The sequence below is a fragment of the Lactuca saligna genome, chromosome 1, assembly GCF_052625555.1.
Source record: "Lactuca saligna cultivar CGN05327 chromosome 1, ASM5262555v1, whole genome shotgun sequence".
Classification (NCBI taxonomy): domain Eukaryota; kingdom Viridiplantae; phylum Streptophyta; class Magnoliopsida; order Asterales; family Asteraceae; genus Lactuca; species Lactuca saligna.
Window position 1 is genome coordinate 43575087 of NC_136417.1, and position 26454 is coordinate 43601540.

The 26454-nt window shown below is 35.3% G+C and overlaps 1 protein-coding gene across 3 annotated transcripts; it reads right to left on the reverse strand.

Annotated features, from left to right (window-relative positions):
* Positions 1-3149: 3149 nt before the first annotated feature.
* Positions 3150-6248, reverse strand: LOC145034417 (OVARIAN TUMOR DOMAIN-containing deubiquitinating enzyme 12-like). Of its 3 annotated transcripts, none has more exons than XM_078982826.1 (11): positions 6057-6248; positions 5071-5473; positions 4812-4984; positions 4641-4714; positions 4500-4554; positions 4329-4403; positions 4140-4213; positions 4001-4049; positions 3807-3891; positions 3645-3701; positions 3150-3551 (listed from the first exon to the last, which is right to left on the reverse strand). In XM_078982826.1, exons 2-11 carry the CDS (start codon positions 5393-5395, stop codon positions 3475-3477), a joined length of 1044 nt encoding a protein of 347 aa, XP_078838952.1. In that variant the 5' UTR covers positions 5396-5473; positions 6057-6248; the 3' UTR covers positions 3150-3474. The 3 variants fall into 3 exon arrangements, with proteins under 3 accessions (XP_078838952.1, XP_078838960.1, XP_078838968.1); XM_078982834.1 differs by lacking the exon at positions 6057-6248 and adding an exon at positions 5825-5937; XM_078982842.1 differs by lacking the exon at positions 6057-6248 and adding an exon at positions 5600-5733.
* Positions 6249-26454: the final 20206 nt, after the last annotated feature.

A 26454-nucleotide genomic window follows, 5' to 3' on the forward strand; every position in this document is an offset into this window, starting at 1 on the left:
ATACTAGCACAAATGTACCAAGTCAAACAATTCATTTAATGAAAGCATGGAACCAACTTACTTACAAGCATGACATGGAAGAAAACAATACAACACTCAAACTCTTCCTTACATGAAGAAGTTACGGTTTTTGGCATCAAAGTCAAAACCAAAGTGTGTGTCATACTCCATCTTCTTAACTAGTAGTTACATGTCTAACTAAGTGGTTTAGTCAAAATGTACAAAAAGTTATACATAATATATATATATATATATATATATATATATATATATATATATATATATATATATTCATACATTCTGAATATGTAGATACTTTTTGTTCTCTTTTGTTTTATTTCCTAGAAACAATAATTCATAATATGTTGGTAAAATATTATTTTCATAAAATAATGATTTTCCAATTAAATATAAGTGTTGATAATAGTTATTAGTAATCAAATTACTCTAATAAATAATCAAGTAGTAGCATCATCAACTTGCTATAAGGTGTGACTCTATATGATCATGTTATTAGTAAATATCATTTTATAATGACTAATGGGCATAAAGATATTTCACTTGTATAATGATATTATGATTGATTGAACCTTCCATTATTAATCTTTTAGTACTGTTAAGCTTTGAATTAAAGACTATGAGACCATACTTCCACAAATGGTTTTTTAAAAGTGAATTAAGTGGTTTTAACTAGTTTAATCATTTAATTAAAAAATGGATGTTTCACAAATACACCTACAACCCTAGAAAAGAAATAACATAATTTCAATAACACTTGTATGATAGTGTATAAATAACAAATTAAGCATATCTCAAAATAAAAGATGCCAATGTACCTACAACCCAAAAGAATCAAGAAATCCAAAGTAACCTTGGAGGTAAGTCATCTTCCAAGTCGAATAAGTATATGTACAAAACTAAAAATATCACAAATGCCACACTAAGCTTTGACATGTCTATCACCTAGATAACACTTGTACTATGTCCTAAAATGGACCAAGAAAAAAATATACACCTTATGAACCTAGAGTCATCAAATCTCAGACCAAGCTTGAATGTTGACATGTCTCTCCCTCTAATGTTTCGACTTAAATGTATTTCTACCAAATGCTTTAATGCCTTTTGGTACCAAATGTTAAAAACTTAATTGGATTATCTCTAAACAGTTATGCATAACCACCTAGATGAACATTCTTTAGTGATAGCAAGACCTTTCAACCTGAAAAGCAAACATTAAATATTTCCAAAATATGGACTTGTTTTTGTTCTCAAACCGAGTGACCAACACTACAATGATGAACTATGTATGTTAAGGCATAGGTAGATTCATGATTACAGGTTCAAATCACACATAATCTAAAACACATTCAAATAAGAACCTATAATACTTGAGTTCCCTGCAAGCACTTCAAAAATACATATCACAGTATAGCAATTGTATCCTAATATAGGTACATATGTTGTCTCTCATATGATCAAATTATATATCTTTGTCTAAAAGTTGGATTTTGATGGTATTAAAAACATTTCTACCTTTGAAAATCTTGAAAATTCTAATTTTAAATAGGCCCTAGAGTGTTATATGTAGTGACACAAATTAAAGGAAAACTCGATATTACAATTAGAACTAAACATACAACTAAAAACTAAGCAGAACAAGTAACAATATCATGAATACAAAATTTATAGATTCCAACACTATCATAGGACTTCCTAACAAACATAACAACATTTAATAGAATCACAATTTCAAAATTTATCCTATACTTGATCCACTTCTTACATAACTTTAATCATGACACAAAATTCTTTCCAATAGTGGGAACATGAAGAACATCTTTAAGGAGCAATTTCGTTCCAGATGCAAGTTGCAATGCAACCATTCCCGCATTAAGGACTTTCAAAGTATGATGATCTCCAATAATAATTTCATGTATGTTGGCAAATGTTGATTCCATATAATCCTTAAAAAGAGCTTTTTCGATCCACACGTGTGTTGTAACTCAAGAATCGTACCACTTGAGATAGTACAACTTGCCATGTGTAGTTATTGTATCATTCTAATATTAGAAATAATACCAATAATTTCAATAGTATCACCCACCATCAACCATGTTTGCACCTAACTTTCACAATGATTCTTTGTATTGAAATTTGAGTTGTGCTTGTTCCTAGAGCATTTTCAAAATTATTTAATGTGACCCATTGCACCATACTTGCCTTGTATCATTCTCCACAACAATTTTTCGTTTGTGTCTTAAGAGTCCTTATCCCCATTGTGCTTCTTGTTCATTGCCAAAGACTTGACATGATTCAAATTCGAAGTCAGTGCATCATCCAAAGTCTTTTCTCAAGAGCAAGTTTCTTCCACAATCTTTAGGTGAATCTGAATCATTTCAAGATTAAGATCTTCAGTAGTATGCATCATACTATTGCGTAATTATGTCAAGATGGGGGGAATTTTGAAATAAAGCCCCCCATAAGAAGCTTTTCAAGAATGTCAACTTCCAAATTCCTTAACCTAAAAACAACAATCCAATGACTTGATATCAACAATGTTAACATCCACTTCATTAACCTAAAAACAACAATCATTGATTTGATAAACGGTAGATCATTGATCTTTCATGGTATATTCATTGAAATTGACCACAATGAACTTATATGCACCTTGTTTCTATGTATTTTATTTGTTCTCAATCGCATCCCAAATTTATTTTGCAGATTGCGTGGGAGCATAGAAGTTGTATAATCAATCTCTAATAGTGGTGTGGGAGCATAGAAGTTGTATAATCAATCTCTAATAGTGGTGTGAATGTAGCCACGACACATTATATCACTGTGTGCCCTCTTGTGAATGTTCTCTTCATTGATTTCAACAATCACTTGCCAATGAGGTTCCAAGACATCATAACCAATTAAGACCTTGAACATAAGCTTCATCTTTTCACACCATCACATTAAACTTATACCGTCCATTCAGTCAAGTGTAATGGTGTCTTGACTGAGCATGCAAATGAATATTCCCATAGAATCCATTTATAAGTCATCAAGATGTAATTCCAATATTAGAAGCCGAATACCATCAAAGAAACTTTAACAAATATACAAAAGGGACAATAAACAACAAATTAAGGAGATTGTAATCGTTGTCCTTAAAGAATGTTCGCATAAAATCGACCATTTTATTCAGCTAATGAGTCACATTTACTCCTAAACAACCATCTTTCTTCGACAACTATCTAGCTACAAAGTAAGCTTTATTAATGAGTGAATCTAAAATCAAGGCTCCATCAATCCATCACAATGCCATAAATAACCATGCCAATTCAAGAAAACAGAAGCATGCATGCTTATATCAGCATCATCACCTTTTAAAGAGCCAAGAAACATTACTATACATGATGTAAAATGACAACTTATTTCCTATAGATTTCAAGAATAACCATTAACCACCCCTCATCAGAAATCTTTTCAATCAAGGTACGCTTGATGCCTGTGTTTGAAGTTCCACCACCTTTTCTTCTTTCTGTATTCCGGAGGTGGCAATTCTTTAATATAATAAAAACAAAAACATATTATTTCATCAATTCAAAATAAATAAGTAAAAGCTAATAAAAAGATTTTGAATAGTCCATACATACCTCCTTCAGGGTAGATTGAGTTGTAGTGCACCTCAGCCCAAAAGCTCAAGAAAATGACTACAATATAGTCAATATATAAAAAAGGTTATAACTTTAGTTATAAAAGTAACAAAAAGCAATTAATATAACTATAAATATAAAAGATTTGAACATTGTCATTACCCCTTTTTGAATTCTGAACTTTTGGAAGAATCTCAATGGAACATGTATCTTTAAATGAGGTTAGAACAAAAATTTTGACCCCATACTGCATAAAGCATTGAAAAACAAAAGCATTAGAAAAATTAGAAAAAAGAAAAAAAGATATTTTCATATTTTAATTCACAAAAAAGAAAAAAAAAAGATGGTTAACTTACAGAATCTGCTGCTGCTTGCAAGGTGACATGATCTCCCCATTCTCCACTCCTATACTCGTATAAATATAAAAAAATATATAAATATAAAAATATATATCTCATGAAAAATTGAAAAAAAAGAAAAATGAGAAGTATTTACTTGGAAATTCTTTTTAAGTAGTCACTATATGCCATGGGGACATATCCCTCATACATCTCTGGATGTGATTTAAGCTTCAAATTTTCAAATAATGTAATATTGTTATAAAATTAGAGCATTAATAAACTGAATAATATAAAATATGAATAAACAGTAGCCATGATTTATTATTTTAAAAACAAATCTAACCTGATTAACCACTTGTCTTCTCACAAATTTATGATGCTCTGGTGAACGATAAAACTGGTCTGATAACGCCCGAAACTGTACAAGAAACTGGTTATAAAAAATATAAAAGAATTTTCAATTTTTTATAAGTTTATAAAAATGATTGTTATGTTTAACATAATCAATGCTGACCTGGCAGTTACCATCTCCTTGGACTTTTGACTCTACCAAGTTATATAACTGCAACCTGAAAGCAAACAAGATATATAATATAACAGTTTTAATAAAAATCATATTTAGTAAATTTGATTTATGATAAATTAATATGAACACCTGTCTAATAGTCTTTGATGATCAGAAGTAGCTTCATCAACTGAAGGTATGTCTCCATTAACTTTAGGGATATGCTGCATTCATGTAATAATAAAAGTAAAACAGATGTTATTACTCAAAATATAATTAAATATTAAATCTTTTTTTTTTTTTTTTTTTTTGAACACTTACAGGAACAGGGACAATTTCAGTCAATCTTTTGCCTACTTCACCATCAAGCTCAGATTCATCTGTTATTTCTAAATTGTATGAATACTCATCACCATCATAAGACCTGTTTCCAGGACTTGAACAAGAACTTGAATGTCCCATTTCCTCTGTTTCCTGTACCCTAGATTCATCACCTGTAATCAAAACAGTTTTTTATAACTAATGTTGTGAAAAAATGGTGATTAGGTATTGGAATTTGATTATTTGAAGAGAAGATTACCATAGTAGTAATTATCTGGTGATGGAGTATACCATTCTTGAGTATCGTTTGATGTTTGTAAATGTTCTTCTGGATTGGATAATTCATTTCCATCTGAAATTGAGAGATCTAATAGCTCTTGTTGAAGAGAGTGAGCTAGCATTTCATCGTTTTGGACATTGTTGAAATCGTTCTCTTGATAACTGTTACCTCCATTGTTATACTGTTCATGGCAGATGTTCACGTCGTGTTGATTGCTATCGCCGTAATAAGTGGAACTGAATATTTGGTCGACATCGAGGAAGTGGAGTCCCCATTTCATGACATCGGAATCTGGTTCGCACATATTTTATCAACAATTGAATGTATTCTCGCGCTTTCACAAATACGATCAGAGCTTTACGCTTTCAATCACTAACTCTTCCTGAAAATTAAAAATGGAGAATCGACGATGAGAAGAAAGTAATAAGCTACCTGGATGACCTAGAATTAATGTGTTTTGTTATAAGTGGGATGTTAATTAGCATCAGAAGAATGATTAGTGAAATACCCCTTCTCATCGAGTTCATAAACAGTTGTTCCAATTTTGGGACTCCATAACACTAATGTAAGACAAGTGCAAAATTTCAGATAGAGGGATCCCTTTCGAAATATTCATGTGTTTATCATAATCATATAGCATCTCCAATCAAATTGTGGAATCTCAATGTTAGAATATAGAAGAAAAGCAAATACAACAAACAAAAACAAGCATCAATCGATTGAATACGCGTACCTATACGGAAGATGAAGTAAAGGTTATTCAAAACTTAAGCATTAAGATTTCTGAGCACGACCCATTCGAATTGGGAAAAGAAAAAAAAAAATCGATTTTTATCGTTGATCTTAATCTCAATTTCAGTAGCAAAAAAGGTTGCCAAAAATGAACATGATCCCAAATAATTCACAAAGTGATTCAGTACAATAATTTTATAAAGAAAAAACAAAATAAGTACAACTTCAATTACCATGGGTGTCAGACAAACATCTTCATTTCTGATTGAACTTCAGAACCCCAATCTAAATGCAATTCACCCACCAAGATTTAATAATATCAGTATGTATATGTGTGTAGTTATTGAGAGAGAGACGATAATGGAAGACAGATAGAACGCGGGAGGAGATAACGATGAACGGAGGAAGAGGAAAAGGAGGAGGAAGAGGAAGACGAAAGCGTGAAGGGGGACGAATGGTGGAGGTATATATACAGTTGCACGGCGTTAAAAGTCGAACACGTTTGTTTACACCTACAATGGCCCTCGCTGACGGCGTGTATTTTGGTATTTTCTTAATTATTACTATTATTTTATTATTTTTTGTATGTTCAACAATTAAGTGCAAAGGACAAAATTCATATATGGGAGAAAATTGGGTTCAAATCATTTTCTGTGAGACAATAACGACAATTGTTATTTGTAGATCACGACATCACGTTTGATTTGTTGGATGTAATTAATCAGTTTTTAGCCCATTAAGAGTATTGAATTGATTACATATAACAAACCAATCGCTCACTTCAGACTTTTATCTATTCTTATTTGTAAATTACGATTTTGATAGGGTTTAATCCATCTTCAAACAACAATCTGATATCATTGTAAATTTACAATTTCATTTGGTTAAAATTTTCCGAGTCAATGAATATTTGAAGGTGCGAAAAAATAGGATATTTTAGATATGGCAAATTACAATAAAATCATTAACTTAACTGAAAATTTCAATTTTGATATCATATTTTCTTTCCTCTAAGTTAACTATACTTACAATTTTATTGTAATATCAACCAAATGATTGATTTTCCTTATTATCTTAGAAACCACTTTTTCAAATTGCAATAAAATCATTAAGTTTATCAAAATTTCGATTTTGACATTGTGTTTTGTTTTTCTTAATTATGTTATTACATTTACAAATTTGTTTTAATATCAACTAATTGACCAGTTACTATCAATCTAGCAGGTTACGAAATAAATAACAAGATAATATTGTGACGTGGAAGCCATGTTGGATCTTATGTGGACGGATTGAATTTCAAATTTAGGGTTTGCATCGAACCCAATTTTGCATATCATCTTCTCTTGTTCTCCTCTTCTCGTCGGAGTATTTCTTCAAAAATCACATATGGAGGTCGGTCCAATGGTTCAAGCTCACTTACAAGTCATCGAAAAGATCCTAGTCACCCTTTCAGGAGATGTCATTGTAGTTTAGAAGCTCGATTTGTACAACAAGTAAACGAAAACCTCTACAAGGTCAATCCAGTGGTTCAAACTCACTAAGCATCACCCGAATCAACCTACAATGGGTCTTCATTTACTTGTTGTACAAATCGACATTCTAAACCACAATAACATACCCTGAAAGGGTAAGCACCCCCTTTTCGCTGACTTTTAAGTGAGTTCGAACCATTGGATTGACCTTCAGACGCCATTTATGAAGAAATACTCTAACAAGAAGAGGAAAAGAAGAGAACACGATATGTGAAATTGCGTTTGATGCATATTTTAAACTCAATCCTGTCACATAAGATCCGACGTGGCTTCCACATCATAATATTGCCCTTTCATTTATCTGGTAACATGCGAGATCGATGGCAACCGGTTAATTGGTTGACATTGCAACAAAATTGTAAATGCAATAACATAATTAAGAAAAACAAAACATGGTGTCAAAATATAAATGTTGGTAAACTTTGTAACTTTATTAAATTTGGAAAAAGTAGCTACCGGGAGAATCAGTCGTTTGGTTGATATTGCAACCAAACTGTAAATATAGTGACTTAATTGAGAGAAAAAAATATAGTGTCAAAATCGAAACTTCCGGTTGACTTTGTGACTTTATTACAATTTTCCCATTTAAATACAACCAAACTAGCCATAGTGTAATATTATACATCAATATAATCGGCCCAAAGTAGTAGGTAACTAACTAATATGAGATATTGAAATTTTAACATGGGAACCCTCAAAACGATAGTCAAAACAACATGATCACGTGGGTCACTTCAAGTTAATATTAAGTTTTCTCTAGATATACTAAAGGTATGCAATAACTATCTTATACTTTGAACAAGGTACGTCAAGTACATGGAATCAAAACAAAGAGTAATGATGAATATCCCCAAACAAAAGCTATTGTCCAACAATATATCGAAGCAATCATACTTGAACATCTAGCACTAATAAATCAATACAACTATTGAAGATGCTGACCTAAATGTTGTGAAACTATGATCGTTCAATCTCCAAGAAATTTACGATGACTTGATGGTTGGTCTTTAAACGTGAATAGAGTTTGATCTATGTTTCTCTTTATACCACTATTTTGGTAAATGGTTGTTAATAATGTTACACACTTACAAATGAAAATAAGACAACAAACACACTGATATGGCCTTATTTAATTATATATTTTTTGGCCATTAATTAATCTAAAATGTTATATTTAAAGATAAATGACATTTAATATGCTTTGCAATTGATCATTATAGTTAAATTCAGAGCTGGGATGCAAAAAGGAAGAGAACAGAGTTGATATAGAAGAAGAACTGAATGATGCTGAAAATCACGCTGCACCTCTCTTTAAAAGAAGATTTTTGGTTTCCCATCTTACACAAGTTTACTTGTTCATGTGTAATACGGATTCTCAATACCATGGTGCTGTATAAACACCACCACTACGCAATTGCACACACACACACACACACACACACATATATATATATATATATATATATATATATATATATATATATATATATATAGGGCTATGTTATAATGTGGATGGACAACTATTGTGTGGACGTGTGGATAATGCTATTTTATGACAATTACTAAGATAATATGTTGTTTAGTAATGTGAATATGTTCAATCTCACAAAACTATTGTTATTTTAATCGGTTTTTACTAATTCTAATTCATTTTTGTTCTTATGCATCGTTTTTCATTTATTTTTATTCTTACAGAATACGACTCAATAAACATTCTGATAACGTTATGATAGAATGAGAATAATTAAAAAAAGTCTATAATAACCTTATAGACGATTTAATTAGTGAAAATGCGTTATATTTACAATAATTATATAATATTGAACATATTCATATTATCAAACAGCATATTTTATTTGTCATTCTCACAGAATAGCATTGTCCATACGTCCACACAATAGATGTCAATCCACATTTGAACTTAACTCTCTCTCTCTCTCTCTCTCTCTATATATATATATATATATATATATATATATATATATATATATATATATATATATATATATATATATATATATATATATATATAGAGAGAGAGAGAGAGAGAAAGAGAGCTAGGTTCAAATGTGGATTGACATCTATTGTGTGGACGTATGGACAATGCTATTCAATTTTTCTAACCCTATTGAGTGTGCCAACTTGTACCAAACTTGTGGAACAAGATTTTTATGACAACCAGATGAATTTTAGAGTTGAATAACACTTTTGAAGACTGTGTTTGAAGATCAAGAAGAGAAATCAACTATTTTATCATTTCAATTTCATTTATGATATGCATTTCGATTCCGAATTTGATAGATTCTATTTTCTGGTTTTGATGCAAGGCTAAAAACCTTATTATTTCCCTAGATGATGATGAACCCTAGTTAATATGGTACGATTTCATTAGTAGGATTAATTGAGTTTGGTTATTTTATGTTTGATTGATCACTTTACCTTCGATGTTAAGCTTATGATTTGTATTGTGTATTGCTAAGTTATGTGTAGTTAAGAGTATCAATCAAATTACATTAACTTGAATCTTAACTGATTTATGATCATAAATTGTTAGGACTAGAGATCGATCCAATCCTATGGTTAGGTAATATTAATTGCTAACTTTGAATGTTTTAGAGAGCACTAGATATCCATGCTATGATTTGATTGATTGTCATGAACATTGTCTCGTATTTTCATAATCCATATTTATTGAATTAAATATGTGTTCACCAATCACATGATCATTGTGTTAGTTGTTCATTAATTATTAGTATCAGGAGATCCGATCAAGATGACTAATCACAATAAAATTTGATAACCAAATTATTAATTTATTACACTCATTACTGGTGGAAGTACTTCAAATCTACTGTTTTAAAAACAAGTTCCTTGCTTTTGTTTGCTTTATTTAAGTGCTAAAACAAGTATAATTATTTTAAACAAAAAACCCCATCTTTACTTTTATCTCTTTAGTTTAATTATAGCTTATTTGTTTGAATCAAAATCATACCCTTTCCCCAAGAGTTTGACATCCATTCTTACCTTAATCTATATTATTTCACGATTAGGTACACTGTTTATTTGTGTTTAAAACTAATTGAGATTCGATACGACTTTATAAATATTAAACTAGTAGTTAAAAAGAACACATTAAGGTTTTGACCTTGTTAACGGGGAACGATTTTACTCTGTTTCAGATTAATTAGCCTATAGTTATTCGATCCTTTTGTGGTTCCCATAGTAGTTATTTAATTTTATCTAGTTTTAATTTTTTTTCGAAAGCAAATCGCGATACTACCCTACCACACCATGTCTTCGTTGTTCTTTTATTTATCCTTTTAGTTCTTTTTTACGTCTTTGCTTTGTGTTATTTCAGATTGTTTTAGTTAGTATATAACTATAGCATCTTCATCTAAGGCAATACCTACCTTTATAGAACCTGAATCAAAATTTCACAAACAAAGAAAAGAAAAGAAGGAGGTGAGTTATGAATTAGAAAAGACAGAACCAGAAACAGAGGCTGAAGACGAAAGTGATCAAGAAGAAAACATGGTTGGTATAACAGAGATGAAGATGGAACAATACGCCAAATGTACCAGGGATGGCACCGGACCAGGCCTTGTGTGACTGTCAATTCTGGAAGCAATAAATTTCGAGTTAAAAGGGAAATTCCTCAACATGCATAAAGAGATAACCATTTTACGGAAAAGACAACAAGGACGCCTACCAACATATAGAAGAAGTTCTCGAAATACGAGATTACTTCAACATTGTTGGTATGAATAAGGATGCAGTAATGCTAAGGATATTACCAATCACGTTCAAGGATGCAACTAGACAATGGTTAAAATCATTACCACCAGGAACGATCATAACATGGGACACTTTACAATAGCAGTTCATATAACAATTTTTCCCTCTATCAAAGGTCACAAAATTTAAGAAGAACATCCAAAGCTTTCAATAACTCGATGGGGAATCACTGTATGAAGCATGGGAAATATACATATAGATGTTATGAAGTTGTCTTCAAGATGATCTCAACATTCAACAAGAAATCTTAACCTTCTACAATGGGATCAACGTTTGCATAAGACAACTTTTAGGTTCTTAAGGACCGTTCACTAAGAAAAATCCTGAAACTAACAAAGAGTTTATAGAAGAGTTCGCAAAACACTCACACAAATACCGTAATCCGAGAGATGATGTCACATGAAAAAAATCAACCGATGATGGATCTTGGATAACCTAGTTGCAATAATCGCTAAACCTGACACCTTTAGATTGAAGAATTAATAAGATTAATCAAAACATTATGTAGCATTCCATTTGAAATTTAATTAAATAAGTAAATAAATAATAAACTCTCCCCGAAATGTAAATCATATTATTTTATTGTAACCCAAAATCCTTAATATTTAGTGTGGTGTTGGTTTAAGGGAGTTAAATGATATAATTTGGATTTTGGGGGTTAAAAGTGTAGATTCCATATTGGTTTTGTAAATATTTTCAGACTCTAACCCTAATCATGTATGAAGTCAGCCGCCACCCTTACATCTCCTATCTCCAGTCGCTGCTGGAGAACCACCAAGTAACCATCGTCGATGTTTTGCTGTCGGTGAAGACGAAGAGTCGCAATCCCGTCGTTGATTCAGTCGTGGAGATCAGAAGAATGACGATTTATGAGGTTGCTGTTGTTCGTGGTTGGGTTGCACACACTATCTTTTCCCCCTTCTTCTGCGGCTGCACCGTTCCCGTTGAAGACGAAGCCGCTGTCGGACGCCGAGGCTGTCATCGTTTCTATTCCGGTTCAGCACGCTGCCACCTTTCTTCCATTATTTCATCACCGTTGCTGCTCCTACGGCTGTTACACCCGTTGTCATTCGTCGTCGCTAACGTCGACCGTTAGCGTTGTTGTTGCCACTATTTCAGACCGTTATCGTCGTCGTACGTCACCAGGTGGGTGGTTATGTTCATATTTCGAGCAAAGATGTGTGTGTGCTTCTGCTGCTAGTGTGCATGTTGTGTGTGTGTGTGTTTTGCTTGGCCAAACATCAAAAGAGAACCATCACCGTCAACGTGAGGTGGTGGCTATCATCTCCGACCAACGCCTGCCGCCATAGGGGTGGCTGTGCATGTGTATGTTTGTGTTATGTTGTGTGTGTGTTTCCTTTTAGAAAATACGTTGTATGTACATTGTTTGGTCGGAAAATCAGAACAAACCCCCACCACCACCACAAGGTGGTGGCTGCCACCGTTGACCACCACTACCCGAGGTGGTAGTGGGCCACCCGCATTATTTAACATTAATTAACCTAAAAATTTAAACATTGGATTGATTGGCACGCGATTAGGTTGGAAACCCTAATTAGGGTTTAGAAAACCCTAATTTTGGATATGTTAGTTTTGGAGTTTTCAGGACCTGCATTTTGGACCATTAGAATTGAATTATGAATTAATCCCGACCACATTGTATGGTTAACCTAGTAGAGTGATGGACTTAATGGATTAAGTCCTTAATGGGTTAAATGTTCTTAATTAACCCTAATCATCATTTTATATGAAAACCCTAATTGTGTTGGGTTTTGAGTTGGGCTTAGATGATTAGATTTTTGATGGGTCATCTAAGAACAAGTATATGGACTAGGATATTTGGAGAGGATTTAGGGTAAGGCCCGTGTGAGGGGTTTGGGCCAAATTTGGAAAATTGGGCCATATGTTAGGCCTTGGTTCATTGTTTGACTTTTGGGCCTTCAGAGTTTGTGTTTGGGCCTTGGGCTTGAATCAAGCTAGGCTAGGGGTAAAGTAGTCTTTTACCCCAAATATGGATTTATGGTTATGTATTGGAACCCAATTATTAATTGGGTGTTGTTTTGATGTTGACAATTTGGGGATCTGTCAGCCAACAACTAGAGTCTTATCCGCGGGACTTCAGCAGGACAAGGTGAGTTTTCCTCACTATATTAACAGGGTTGAAAGCACCAAGGCCGACCCTTTGGATTGATATCCCAATAGTTATTGATATGTTGAGTATGGATTATATATTCATGCTAGTTTGATATGCTACTCTGGTATATCTGTAGGACTACCTATGATACTGTCTAGTTATCTGTATGTGTATTTATCTATTACATGGAGACATGTTGTGTGGGTTGTGTTGAGGTTGTATTGCTCCGCGTGGTAACCAACAAACCCTGGAGTATGCCATATATGAGATGAGGGTCAGAGAGTGCATGCCAGACTCATACTGAGGACTCATAAGCATTCCAAATACGAGATGAGTGCTAGACAGGGCATGTCAGACGCGTACTAAGGGCTAATCATTTATATTCGAGCCCGAGGACTAAGGGAGCAAGCCATACATAAGCTGTGGTGTAACGATCGTTTTTCGAGGTATAAATTTATTTAATTCTCAAGTTTTATTTTGGGCTATAATAGATTTAATTATGGGAGTGGGCCTTTTGTTGGGCCAAGTTATAGCCTGCCCATAAGTCGTACGCGGGGCGTAACCCGTTGTACGTTGGGCGTAAGGACTAAATGAAACGTGAGGAAGAGAGGCGTACGCGCAACGTACCATAGTGTACGCCCAGCGTACGCGGCCAGAGGAAAAACCCTAATTTTAGGGGTTGAGACGTATTTAAACCCCATTGTAGCCTCCCATTTGGCCTCCTCACTTGTCATTCACCCCAGAGAAACCCTAGTTCGTCCCCTTTGCTCCTTGCTTGTGTGTGTTTGATCTTTGAGCTTATTTTTGTGAAGAAGAAGAAGAAGAGAAGTGGAAGAAGGAGAACTTGAGTACCTTAAGCTCATAGATCTGGGATCATTCCTTCATTTGGAATTCAAAAGAGTTATAAAGCTTTCAACTTTCCTCTTGTGAGTTTAGATCTAGGAGTTTTCGAAGTTTGGACCTTTTTAGGTCCAAAGGAGGGATCTTTATCTTACAACTTCGTTTTTGGAGCTTGGGATTGCTATCCTTGAAGCTCAAGTGTCCCCATAGCAGTAAAGTTTCGATCTTTGAGGCTTATTTGAAACCATGCATGAGATCTAGTTGGTTTTATGGAAGTAGAATGTTATTTGTGAGAGTTTGAGCCTTTATGAGACTTGTAAGCCATCAAGTAAGCAACTTTATGGCTTAAGTCATTGAATAAGCTTAGGATCTGGATTTGTAGCTTCTAGATCGGATTATTAAGCACTTAATAAGATGTTGGCTTAACAGGGCTGTACGCTGGGCATACAAGGAAGTACGCACCGCGTACAGGCCACCAGCCAGTACGCTTAGCGTACCTTGGTGTACGCTACCAGTTTAGGCTTCGAGTGTTGGGCCTCAGTGTGGGTTGGGTTTCAGGCTTAGGGTCCTTGGGCCTTTATGGCCCATTAGAATTCAGATGCTAAGGACAAAGGATTTGGTATTGGGCTTAAGTAAGGCCCAATAAAAGGATTCTAGGCCCAATATAACAAATTGGGCCATTAGTGGGCCTATAGTGGGGCCATAGATGGACTTAGAATGAATTGAGGTTTTGGGCCATGTTGTGTCCCACACCATAGTAAGGGTAAAATGGTCATTCTACCCATAGAAGAATCCCTATCCTGATTTAGTATTTATTTCCCATTATAGCTAGGAAGCAGACGGAGCAGCCGTCAGTGATTTCTCATTCAGGATTTCAACAATCAGCATCACGAGGTGAGTTTCCTTCCAATAGGAACGGGTCTAAGGCCACAATGCCGGCACGTTTAACTAGCAGTAGTTTCCGGACTTCGGTCCGATGCAGTAGTTAGGATGTTTGATGCCTTCGTGGCTCAGACAGGGTTTATGTATTATGTGTTCTGGGCTACGACCCGATGCAGTATGCAGTTTATGTGTTCATGCTAGTTGATATGTTTATGTTATGCTATGGTATTCTTAGTCAGTTTCCGGATTTCAGTCTGATGCAGTTAGTTTCGGACTTCGGTCCAATGCAGGGGACAAGGTCCCAGTCAGTTCCGGACTTCGGTCCGATGCAGTTTTCGGACTTCGGTCTGATGTAGAGGGCAAGGCCCTGGTTAGTTCCGGACTTCGGTCCGATGCAGTTTTCGGACTTCGGTCTGATGCAGTGGGCAAGGCCCAGTATGTGTTTATATGTTATTGTATGGTATGTGGTAGTTTGGGGGAGCTCACTAAGCTTTGTGCTTACAGTTTTAGTTTTGGTTTCAGGTACTTTCGCAAGTAAAGGGAAGAGCTCGGGTTGATGACATCGCACACAACACAACTTCAGTTTGTACTGGGAGTTGTTTTAGCTTTTAATAGATGTGATTTGATACAGTCTTGATACAGTTTCCTCGTAATACTTTGCTATTGTTTTGAGATATTGACGTACGAGTTTTACTTTATGATATTAACATGGTGTTTTTAGTAATTATTAAACAAAAATTTTTGGGTTGTATTTTGGGATGTTACATGTGGGCCCGAGGGCAAGCGAGACTTATGCTTTGGGCTCGAGAGCAAGCCAGATATGTGCTGAGGGCCAGAAAGGGCATGTTAGACTCATACTGTTAGCTCAGGGGTAATCCAGTCTGTAGAGTTGTGGACCCATTACATGTTGTTATTATGTGTATTATTTGTAAGTATCGGTATTTTGGGGGAACTCACTAAGCTTTGGGCTTAGAGTTTTGGATTTATGTTTTAGGTACCTCTGATGATCTCAAAAAGGCGAAGGCTTGATCGTTCATCTCCTCACATTTTGTGTTATGATTTCTAGGAATTCTATGATGTTAAACTATTTTGAAAACAATTTGTAATAACTAGTGGTTTTTAGTATTTAAAAAGTTTAAAATTTTTATGGTTGTTACAAGTTGGTATTAGAGCCTCGGTTTGAGTGAATTGGAGGAACAATCATGTGAATCCAGTCTCAAACTAAGGAAAAAAATTTCAAAAATGATTTTAAACGGTTTTCAAAATACTAAAGGAGGATACGATGTGTACGATCAACCGGAGCCAGTAAGTAGACCCCAAAATACCATATTACTGTTTGATGAATGTGATATGATAGAACAACATACTAGTGATAGGATAGGGCTCTTCAAGAATTGCATGAAAGAATTGATGGGTTTTATCCATAAGAACATCCTATATGCTCATACAAACCCTAATGCTTGGATCTAGGTTTCTCTATTGTACATGCAATTTATCCAAGACTATAAACCCTAATTCTAGCATATAATAATCGATATTAACATAATAATAGGTTTAAGATATTACCTTGATTGTTATGTAACAATAACAATCACAATTCCTTCTTGTAATGACTTTAGAAAGCTTAGAGTCACAAATGTCACTCCTCTAATGGTTCACAAACACCAAGAGCAAGAGGATGAAGAGGAGAAGAGAAGGACGCTGCCCAAAATCATCCAAAACCCTAGAGAACAAGTTCACCACGTTTTTGGGGCTTAAGGGTGCTATTTATACATGTAGGCTATTAGGTATTCAAACTAGGAAACCCCCAATCTGACTGCTTAAGCCCTAAGTAGCCCATGAATTCCTTTCTTAAAGGCCTTGGACAATTTCTAATGGGTTTCCCCATAGAATTCGTCCGACCTTATAATATAAGGTAATCCATAGCCCAATTGCAATTATCTTATAATTACAATTCCAGTCCCTTAAGTTTAATTAATCTCTTTTAGCCACAAAATTAATTATCAATTAACTCTTGACTAATATTAATTAAACAATATGATTTCTCCTTTAATATATTATTCCCATAATATATTAATAAATCATATTTAATCATTTCTCTCCATAATTCATCCTATCAAGTTGCTTTGGTGAAGGCAACCCAAAAGGACCATGCACCATCGGGTCAAGTACATACCAAAATAGTTATGGACTTAGATACTAATCCAACAGTCTCCCATAACTATTATGCGTATGACTTCAGATCCTGATCTGCAATCGTAGCTTTCCAAAGCCGCTGTCAACTCTGATCCTATCAGATACGCGTGTCCTTTAGATAAGGGATCATATATTCCTCCATTCTAGATACCGTATAAGACATGATTTCTAATCATTCTCTCTGTACTATTTCTCGACTTCCGATTTATGATGACTGACTAATTGAACAAATCAAATTAGCCATAGCCCAGCCGAGCATTTACGTTTGTCATCACTAAATCATCGAAGGGCCCAAAGATATCGCTTTGATCCTACTTTGGATAAAAGGAACGGATAAACTTTGATTCAATGCTCGCATGCACTCACTCACCGAATCACACACAACAATATGTTTTATAACACCAAGTTACTGGTGCGTTTACATATCATCAATGTGCAACCGACTCGCAAGATACAACTCACACATCTCGGTTTTAAGAATATAAGATGTTATCGTCTCACCAATCACTCGTGATAAAATCCATGAAGTGATCCAAGTGAGTGTGGGTTTAATCCAATGCTCAAATCATATACATAAGCACTCGTGAACATTGCAGCAAACATTTGCTTACGTCTAATGCTCTTTAGACAATCCACACACCAATTCACGATAGTCTTCATTCATACCTACTTCCAACATATGAACGACTGTGGCCCATTTGAATAATTTGACTGTTCTTAACCAATTAAATTATTCAGGAAGTCAAAACATGCAAAGTGAAACACAAAAATAATACTAATCCCATATGGCCTCAAACCTTTGAGTATAAATAAAACACCTTTTACTCATCACCATATCAATTACTCATTATTTGTTGTTTCGGGTAATCAACTTCTTACTTGAATTATTACAACACTTGTCCCATGCTATTAGCGTGCACACAATGTTTACCTATGGTTCTTACTTTTTGAAATAGATCAAATGAACACATTTCCAATCATACTCATTTCACAACTCGTAATCCTTTCCACAAGTGATAAAATATCAAATTCTTGCCACTTATAGAATATGTTAGATTCTAACATTTTATGCAATGATCCTTTCGTAATGTTATTGCACTAAAGTCACAATGACTATTGCCAATGAAATTACAAAGTCCTCTATCGGGGATTGTTACAAGACAATTCCATAGATATGATGTCTCTCACTCAAAGTACATTTCTTTGAACATCCTTTTGCATAAAGTTTCTAATCTAGACATAGATTCTCAATATCTAACTCCCAATATGGAAACCTTTCCATACTTACCATATAGAATCTTATCTATTCATAATAATGTCAATATATTCCATCCAATACTATACTTCCAACTACTCACAAGCGACCAATCCTCGGCGAACTTTGGATTGTCCTTTGATAGTTGTTTAATTATCTTAGTTAAAACCAATTCTTGTCCTTTGATAGTTGTTTAATTATCTTAGGTGGTCAAATTTAACGATTATACTTTTAATTCAATTAAATGTAAACCAAAAATGTATGGATTTATTAAATCTCTTTTAATTATACACCTTAATTAATTAATAAAACCATAGGGGTGTGATTTGAACTTTTCAAAAGAATACTAGGGTTTAAGAATTTAACATTCCTAGATTAAACTTTTAATCAACTTTTAAATTCCAAAACTTGAGGGAAAGTTTTGAAACATTTCAAAACATATAGGTTTAGAATTTAAATATACAATAAAATTAAACTTTTAATCAAAATTTAAATTCCAAAACTTGAGGGAAAGTTTTGAAACCTTTCCAAAACATTAGGGTTTCAACTATTTAAATTTCAAAACTAAACCTTTGAGTTCAAATTTAAACTATAAAACCTAAAGGGGAAAATTGAAATTTTTCACAACACAAGGATCAAATAACAAATAATATAAATTAAACAATTAATTTCATCATTATCTATATTTGACCTAATTTCAATTTCTTGCAAAATAAGTTACCCAATTAATACAAATAATCAACTTTAATCATATAAGGAAGTTATTATCTAATCAATTGGTAATTATCTTGTGTTTTGGCAAGGATAAGAAATAATAAAATTCGTATATTATAGGTTTAAAACGAATATGGTAATTATCCTTAAGCAAAACAGCAACAAAATCCGAGATTTCCTCTGTCTGACGCTCCGACTCGCCGAGTTACACTCTGGAACTCACCGAGTAGGGTTGACTCGCCGAGGCCAGGTAGTGACTCGCCGAGTCAGGTCAAACAGAAGGCCAGAAAACGATTTTTAGCTACATAATGCATCAATACAATAGAAACAAATCCAGGCTCTGATACCACTGATGGGCTTTATCCATAAGAACATCCAATGTGCTCATACAAACACTAATGCTTGGATCTAGGTTTCTCTATTGTACATGCAATTTATCCACGACTATAAACCCTAATTCTAGCATATAATAATCGATATTAACATAATAATAGGTTTAAGATATTACCTTGATTGTTATGTAACAATAACAATCACAATTCCTTCTTGTAATGACTTTAGAAAGCTTAGAGTCACAAATGTCACTCCTCTAATGGTTCACAAACACCAAGAGCAAGAGGATGAAGAGGAGAAGAGAAGGAGGCTGCCCAAAATCATCCAAAACCCTAGAGAACAAGTTCACCACGTTTTTGGGGCTTAAGGGTGCTATTTATACATGTAGGCTATTAGGTATTCAAACTAGGAAACCCCCAATCTGACTGCTTAAGCCCTAAGCAGCCCATGAATTCCTTCCTTAAAGGCCTTGGACAATTTCTAATGGGTTTCCCCATAGAATTCGTCCAACCTTATAATATAAGGTAATCCATAGCCCAATTGCAATTATCTTATAATTACAATTCCAATCCCTTAAGTTTAATTAATCTCTTTTAGCCACAAAATTAATTATCAATTAGTTCTTGACTAATATTAATTAAACAATATGATTTATCCTTTAATATATTATTCCTATAATATATTAATAAATCATATTTGATCCTTTCTCTCCATAATTCATCCTATCAAGTTGCTTTGGTGAAGGCAACCCAAAAGGACCATGCACCATCGGATCAAGTACATACCAAAATAGTTATGGACTTAGACACTAATCCAACAAGAATTTCCTAATTATATGATGCCTAATAGCCTAGGGCCTTTCTTTTATGAAATTGATATCATTACTGTAGTTGCTTAGTGTATGCATCATTGTTATATATAACTAAGATCTTATAGCCTGAGAATGTTTGGTTTGGCCTTATTCCTTGTTCATGTTTGATGAAGGGCTTAGGGTAGGATCAGATATTCGAAAGTATGTAGGGTCCAGTGTTATGTATGGCTAGCATACACAAGTGCTTCGTGGTTGGTGGAAGTTTCATGGTTGAGTTGTGTGAGGTGAGTCGGGTTGGAATTTTATGGCTTATTTTTAAATTATAAGGGAGTGGGAGCTCCTAGTATGTGTTGTAGTATGTTCGATTGGAGTGATACCACACGAATTTTGCTTGATTTGTGCTTTGTGGATCTCCTAGGTGATAGGAGCAACTACTAAGTGAGTATATCAAGTCACATGTGACAAAGGTTGGATAATCTCAGAGTGACGAACTTGGTTCTATTGCGCAACTCTTGTCCAAGTCCAACCATTGTAGGGATGAGTCTGTTACTCGAAGTATTATCTAAGATTTGTTGCATGTGACTGTATTCATGAGGTGGGTGATTGGCATTATAGGGAGTTCTGTAGTAGTTGATGGCTGGGTGAGGTCGGGAACCTAGGAAAGCCTAAGGATTGTTTTCGTGGATTATGTTGTGCTGGTTAGCGAGTACTTGGTGTATGGATTTTAGAAGGTGACTTAGAGGATTCGGGAGGATTCTTGAGGAAACTATGAATAGGTGTGGAAGGTAGTATTGGGCCTATACTACTAAAAGCACATGATCCATACTTGAATCAGAAAGAGTCTTGGAGAATCTAGGAAGCCTGTGGAATGAGAAATCCTATATATACTTGGATATTTTGCATGTTGTTTGCGGTATGGTGTTGAGCACTCGGGAATGGGGTTTAGGTTATGGTTCCGGATCAGGTGCAGTTACTGAGCCGACCGATGCACGGATGTGGGAGTTCGTCTCATCAAATATTACTCCCGGTGTTTTGGACCGGACCTTAGTGGTCTTTGGTTCATCCAAGGAAGAGATTTTGGAGCTTTTGGATGATCATCTTGGGCCTTCAGGCCGAGGCTGTATTGGGGAAATTGTGAAATCTTCTAGAGCACAAAACTTATGAATTTCTAGAATCCTTCAGGGAGGAGGACCCCGTAATTAGTTCTTGTTATCTGGAATCGAAAGGGGAGGTCAGGATTTCTTCGGATGCTTTTGCGAGTATGTCATCTTTTGTTTTCTTTGGGGTGGATATTGGGAATTTGTTCTGCATTGGAATTTTACTGGTTTGGTACGATTATATCTCGAATCGGTTCTCTGCTAGTGGTGGAATTTTATTATCAAGGATCGGGATATGCCATTCTGCATGCCAAGAGGTTCTATCTGCAGATGGTCGTATCTTATGGAGTGGGTTCTGTGACATCCCCAATTTCACGGCCAGAAATGACCGATTTGTTCATGCTTGTTTTAAAATCAGAGTAATTTTTTAAAGAAAACAGTTGCGGAATATGTTCCCAAAATATGATAAAGATTTATCAAAGCATTTCTTTAAAGAAATGTATTTTCATTATATAACAAAATCTCGGGATGTCATGTTCCGATACAGACACATAAGCATAAACAGAACTTACATTATTTACACTAAAGATTTTACATCTCCTTTAATCTCTCCGTGAAATATATCTTCGTATCGATACCTGTGATACAAAGGAAACTGAGTGGGTTAGGCTTAAGAGCCTGGTGAGCATATAGGGTTTTTAACCCACAATAATATAATTATTATATTTAATCATCAAACAATCAACCCAATTACCTATCTCCGTTATCTTCTTTATTTCTTAAGGTTTTACCCTAAAACTCACCTATCCTTCATTCATTCATTCCTAAAGATTGACTTTAAGGAATAGACACAAATTCCACTGTTATTTAAGGCGCATCTACCAACTTTATCATTTAAGCACCTTTGCCAGGATTACGACATTCACTATTAGGCGCATCTGTCGACTTTATCCTATAAGCGCATCTGCCAGGATTATCCTATAAGCGCATATGCTAGTATTATGACATTCTCTATTTAGCGTATCTGCTAGCATTATGACATTCTCTATTTGGTGCATATGCCAACATTATCCTATAAGCGCATATGCTAAGATTACGACATTCACTACTTGGTGCATCTACTGATATTATTCTTAAGCGCATCTGCTAGTATTATGACATTCTCTAATTGGTGCATCTACCAATATCATTCTTAATCATCTTTCATACCTCATCATTTTATCACATACCAACTATCTCATCTACCCATGTTCTACCCAACATATTTGTAGATATAAAATACATATACAGTTTAACTCATTTAAAAACTATATAAAACATCGCTTCGACACTCATCTCAAATAAACAAACAATGTATAAACACATAGCACGTATTTCATAGCAAATAATTAATATTTATGTGTTAGAAGAGAGTGACTACACACTCACCCAAAACATATACTTAATACATTCGAACAATACTTGTATTAATATCGTGTTTATGAAAGGGACTATACACTCACACATATAAACAACTTTATATTATACACATAACACGTATTTCATAGCAAATACTTAATATTTATGTGTTAGAAGAAAGTCACCACGCACTCACGTGATTAGAAGATGATCGGACAACACTACGGTTTGTTAGAAGAAGTATTCTTTGGTACATTTGGAAGATCTTCACAAAAATTGGCTTCTCGCATGCAGAGCTTCGACTCAGGAATCGCACTTCTCGGGATCTTCGGGGCTTCAGGACTTGCTTCGGGGCTCGGGACTTGCTTCGGGGGTACTTCTTTGCACGTAAATCGAGGTAATATGGGTGAGAGATGAGAGAATGAGCAACCAAACTCGGCTGGCCCTTCAAATCTATTTATAGGGAAAAACTGGCCCTTGCCACGTCATGACACCTTTTGCCACGTCTTGGGCTTGGTCGTCACTGCATGCGTCATCTCAAGTTGCATCTGGGGGACTCCCGGAGGTGTCAGAAGACCTGCCACATCGTGACACTACTTGCCACGTCGTGGTCTCTAACACAGCTTTGGGGTTCGCGCCCCAAACTTCAGAAATTCATAACTTTCGCATACGAATTCCGTTTTCGACGTTCTTTATATCGATGCGAAGGTGAGATTATGCTCTACAACTATCGTTTAGACTCCATTGGATAATTTTGACTTAATTTTTAATATATTATAAGCATATTACTTATATATCATCTTTAGTAGGCCGGGACAGGAAAACTCCGTTCGAAATTCATAACTCCTTCATCTGAACTTCGTTTTCGTCTGTCTTTTTATCGTTGGAATACTATCGAAGAAATATTCCAATCTCGTTTAGATCACTAAGGATAGATATCTATCTACCTTAAATTCACTATTTACATCGCGTTGGGTCGCGCTGGGTCATGCCAATTTTGTCGCGAAACTTCGACAGGTCATAACTTCTTCGTTATAACTCGGATTTTAGCGTTCTTTATATGCACGGAAACCTTGTGAAATATACTATAACTTAGTTAAGATTAATCCTTCTAAATAATATTTCATCAAAAATTCATTTTTGATGCCTATCGTCTTTAAATTGACTAGCCCAGATCTACGGGCGTTACAGGTTACACGTGTTCCGTTGTTGTTATTGGTCCTTATCGGGATTAGTTAGAGAGTATTGCTTAGAGGAGCTTAGGTTAGTGGGATAGATATTCAGTGAAGTCAGAGTTCAATGGTTCTATCATCTTCTTGGGTATGATTGGCAGTTGCCTAGGGGAGAACTTTGGAGTTCAAGGCACTAACGTTGCTAGAAAAGGAATGGTAACAGGAAAATGGTGGTTTCAATTACATGAATTTTTTGATCATTGAACGTGTCAAGGGAATTATATCTTCACATAGACTAAATTCGGTTAGAGTTCATTGATTCCTTGAGGATGGAAATTAGAGTGGGGGTTCACCAGGGCATGGCAGGGGTTATGGTTCTTATTCGCAGGTATGTAAACTCAAGGAATATGTGTGGTATCATGGGAGGTGATTTGGATCATTAGACAGGTTAAGGTCTCAAGAGTATTCTTCCAGATTCCAGGAGTTGTGCAATCGTTGAGATTGGCTAGTAATGGTACACTAGTTATGGTAAGCGCATGGCATAGATAGTTCACGTTATATGTGGTTCGATGGTTTGGGAATCCATCAGACTTATGGAATGAGAGAGTTTGTCGAATCCAAGTGGGGGAGAATTGATTAGAATTTCTGAGAGTTGTATCGGGTTGGGAATGAGGGAAAGTTTTGCATCTTGGTCAGAAATAGATGCGAACCAAGTGGCCGTTTAGATTGAGGTGGTGTAAGTGGGAGTTCAGGGAGCTCCCAGAAGCTGGTCGGCATTTTCTTATTATGCATAACAAGGTTGTGGATGAATCCAGATCGAGGGCTGTATTAGAGCCTAGTTGCATGTTCTTGTCTGATAAGGGTTTCAAAATTCAGAGTATGACCCGATACCTGGATGGATGTAGGTTTTGACTCAGGTGCATAGGGGATGGTTAAGGTGTGGTAAGATATTAGATGGTAACCATGGTCGATTTGAAGTATTATAAGACTGTGATGGGATTGTTGCATTCACCAGACTGAAGTAGACGAGCATGGTGATGGACATATGGGTATAAAGGAAACCAGTTGTGCCTTTGGCATGCGAGACATGTCTGCCGAGGAGTATTTCTCTGTTTAGGATTAAGGACTATTGGGATCCGAGGTGGAGTCGGGTCTATATAGTCGTAGTTTAGATGGGGCCCATGGGCAAGGCCCGTGTGATTTTGGAAAATATATCTAAGACCTGATCAAGACAGTTGGGTCGAGGATTTGGATCTTAAACTGCAAAAGCTGGTGTGTGGTTAGTGCATGAAACATGGAGTTTTTTAGGTTGGGGAGCCTTGTTAATTGGACTCTTGGGAACCTGGTGGTTGGACCAGGTGAGAGACTGGTGTTCTCAGCGTTGGTTGGTAACCTTTATAGCTCGATCTAGCAGGGATTGTAGTTATCAGATGGTCTTGGGTGAGATGCAAGTGCATATCTGTGGATCTCAGTTTATGATTTGAGTATCAGGTCAGTTATTAGGTAAGATCTCGAGTCGGGTATCACGAGTGTTTTGTGCAGAATTTTCGTTTCCATTGGTTGAGGATTGGGGTATCTACATATGGATGGCATCAACCGAAAGGGTTTAAGGGTAATAAATGGGTTCATTTTTAGATGATAGGTCAGCTCTCGTGATTGTGTCTTGGATTGACTCTATTGGTAAGAGCATCAAGATAAGTCAGAGTGATATTATTGACTTGGAACTCGAGTGTGGAGTAGCTTGTTATTCTGAGTCGATGCCAGGTCACTTGCAGTTGGGTTTAGATAATAACAGAATAGATGATTTGATCCTGTTGCGCAGCTCTCGTCTGAGTCTAACCGTTACAGGGATGAGTCTCCTACTCAAAGGATTATCTGAGCATGCTGTCAAGTATAAGTGCTCTACATCGATATCTGGTCTGTGATTCGGTTTTCTAGTAAAAACCTTAAGTTATTAGAGGATGAGTAGTTAGCTAGGAGATAAGGGAGAGGGATTCAACTATAATGATTCAGTATGGGCGTTCTGTCAGGGAGTCAGACCATTCTAAGACCTCAGATTTCAGATTAAGTAAATATGATTATGTCGCAAGGAATTTGTTCATCTTCAGGTCATAGAGCCCTGTGAGGGTTGGTTTTGGTTGCCTAGGGAAGGCAGTGGTATGCTAAGGGTTGTGGCCGAGTTGATCAAGTTGTTTGGCGTGTCGGGAATGGTAAGGGTGATTTCGAAATGTAAATCATATTATTTTATTAAATAAGTAAATAAATAATAAACTCTTAACCTCGAAATTTGAATCATATTATTTTATTATAACCCTAAATCCTTAATATTTGACGGGGTGATGGTTTCAGGGAGTTAAATGATATAATTTGGATTTTGGGGGCTAAAAGTGTAAGTTCTAGATTGGTTTTGTAAAGATTTTCAAAAAGCAGGGGGTGTTGGTAAATACTAGACTTAAATTGAAAGGATTTTGG

Bases quoted from the DNA above. Each gene is read 5' to 3' on its own strand.
- LOC145034417 (XM_078982826.1), bottom strand. From the start codon at position 5,395: ATGTGCGAACCAGATTCCGATGTCATGAAATGGGGACTCCACTTCCTC. The intron at 4,050-4,139 runs GTAAATACTTCT...ATACGAGTATAG, and splicing joins TACTTAAAAAGAATTTCCAA to GAGTGGAGAATGGGGAGATC. The intron at 3,702-3,806 runs GTAATGACAATG...ACTATATTGTAG, and splicing joins AGTTCAGAATTCAAAAAGGG to TCATTTTCTTGAGCTTTTGG.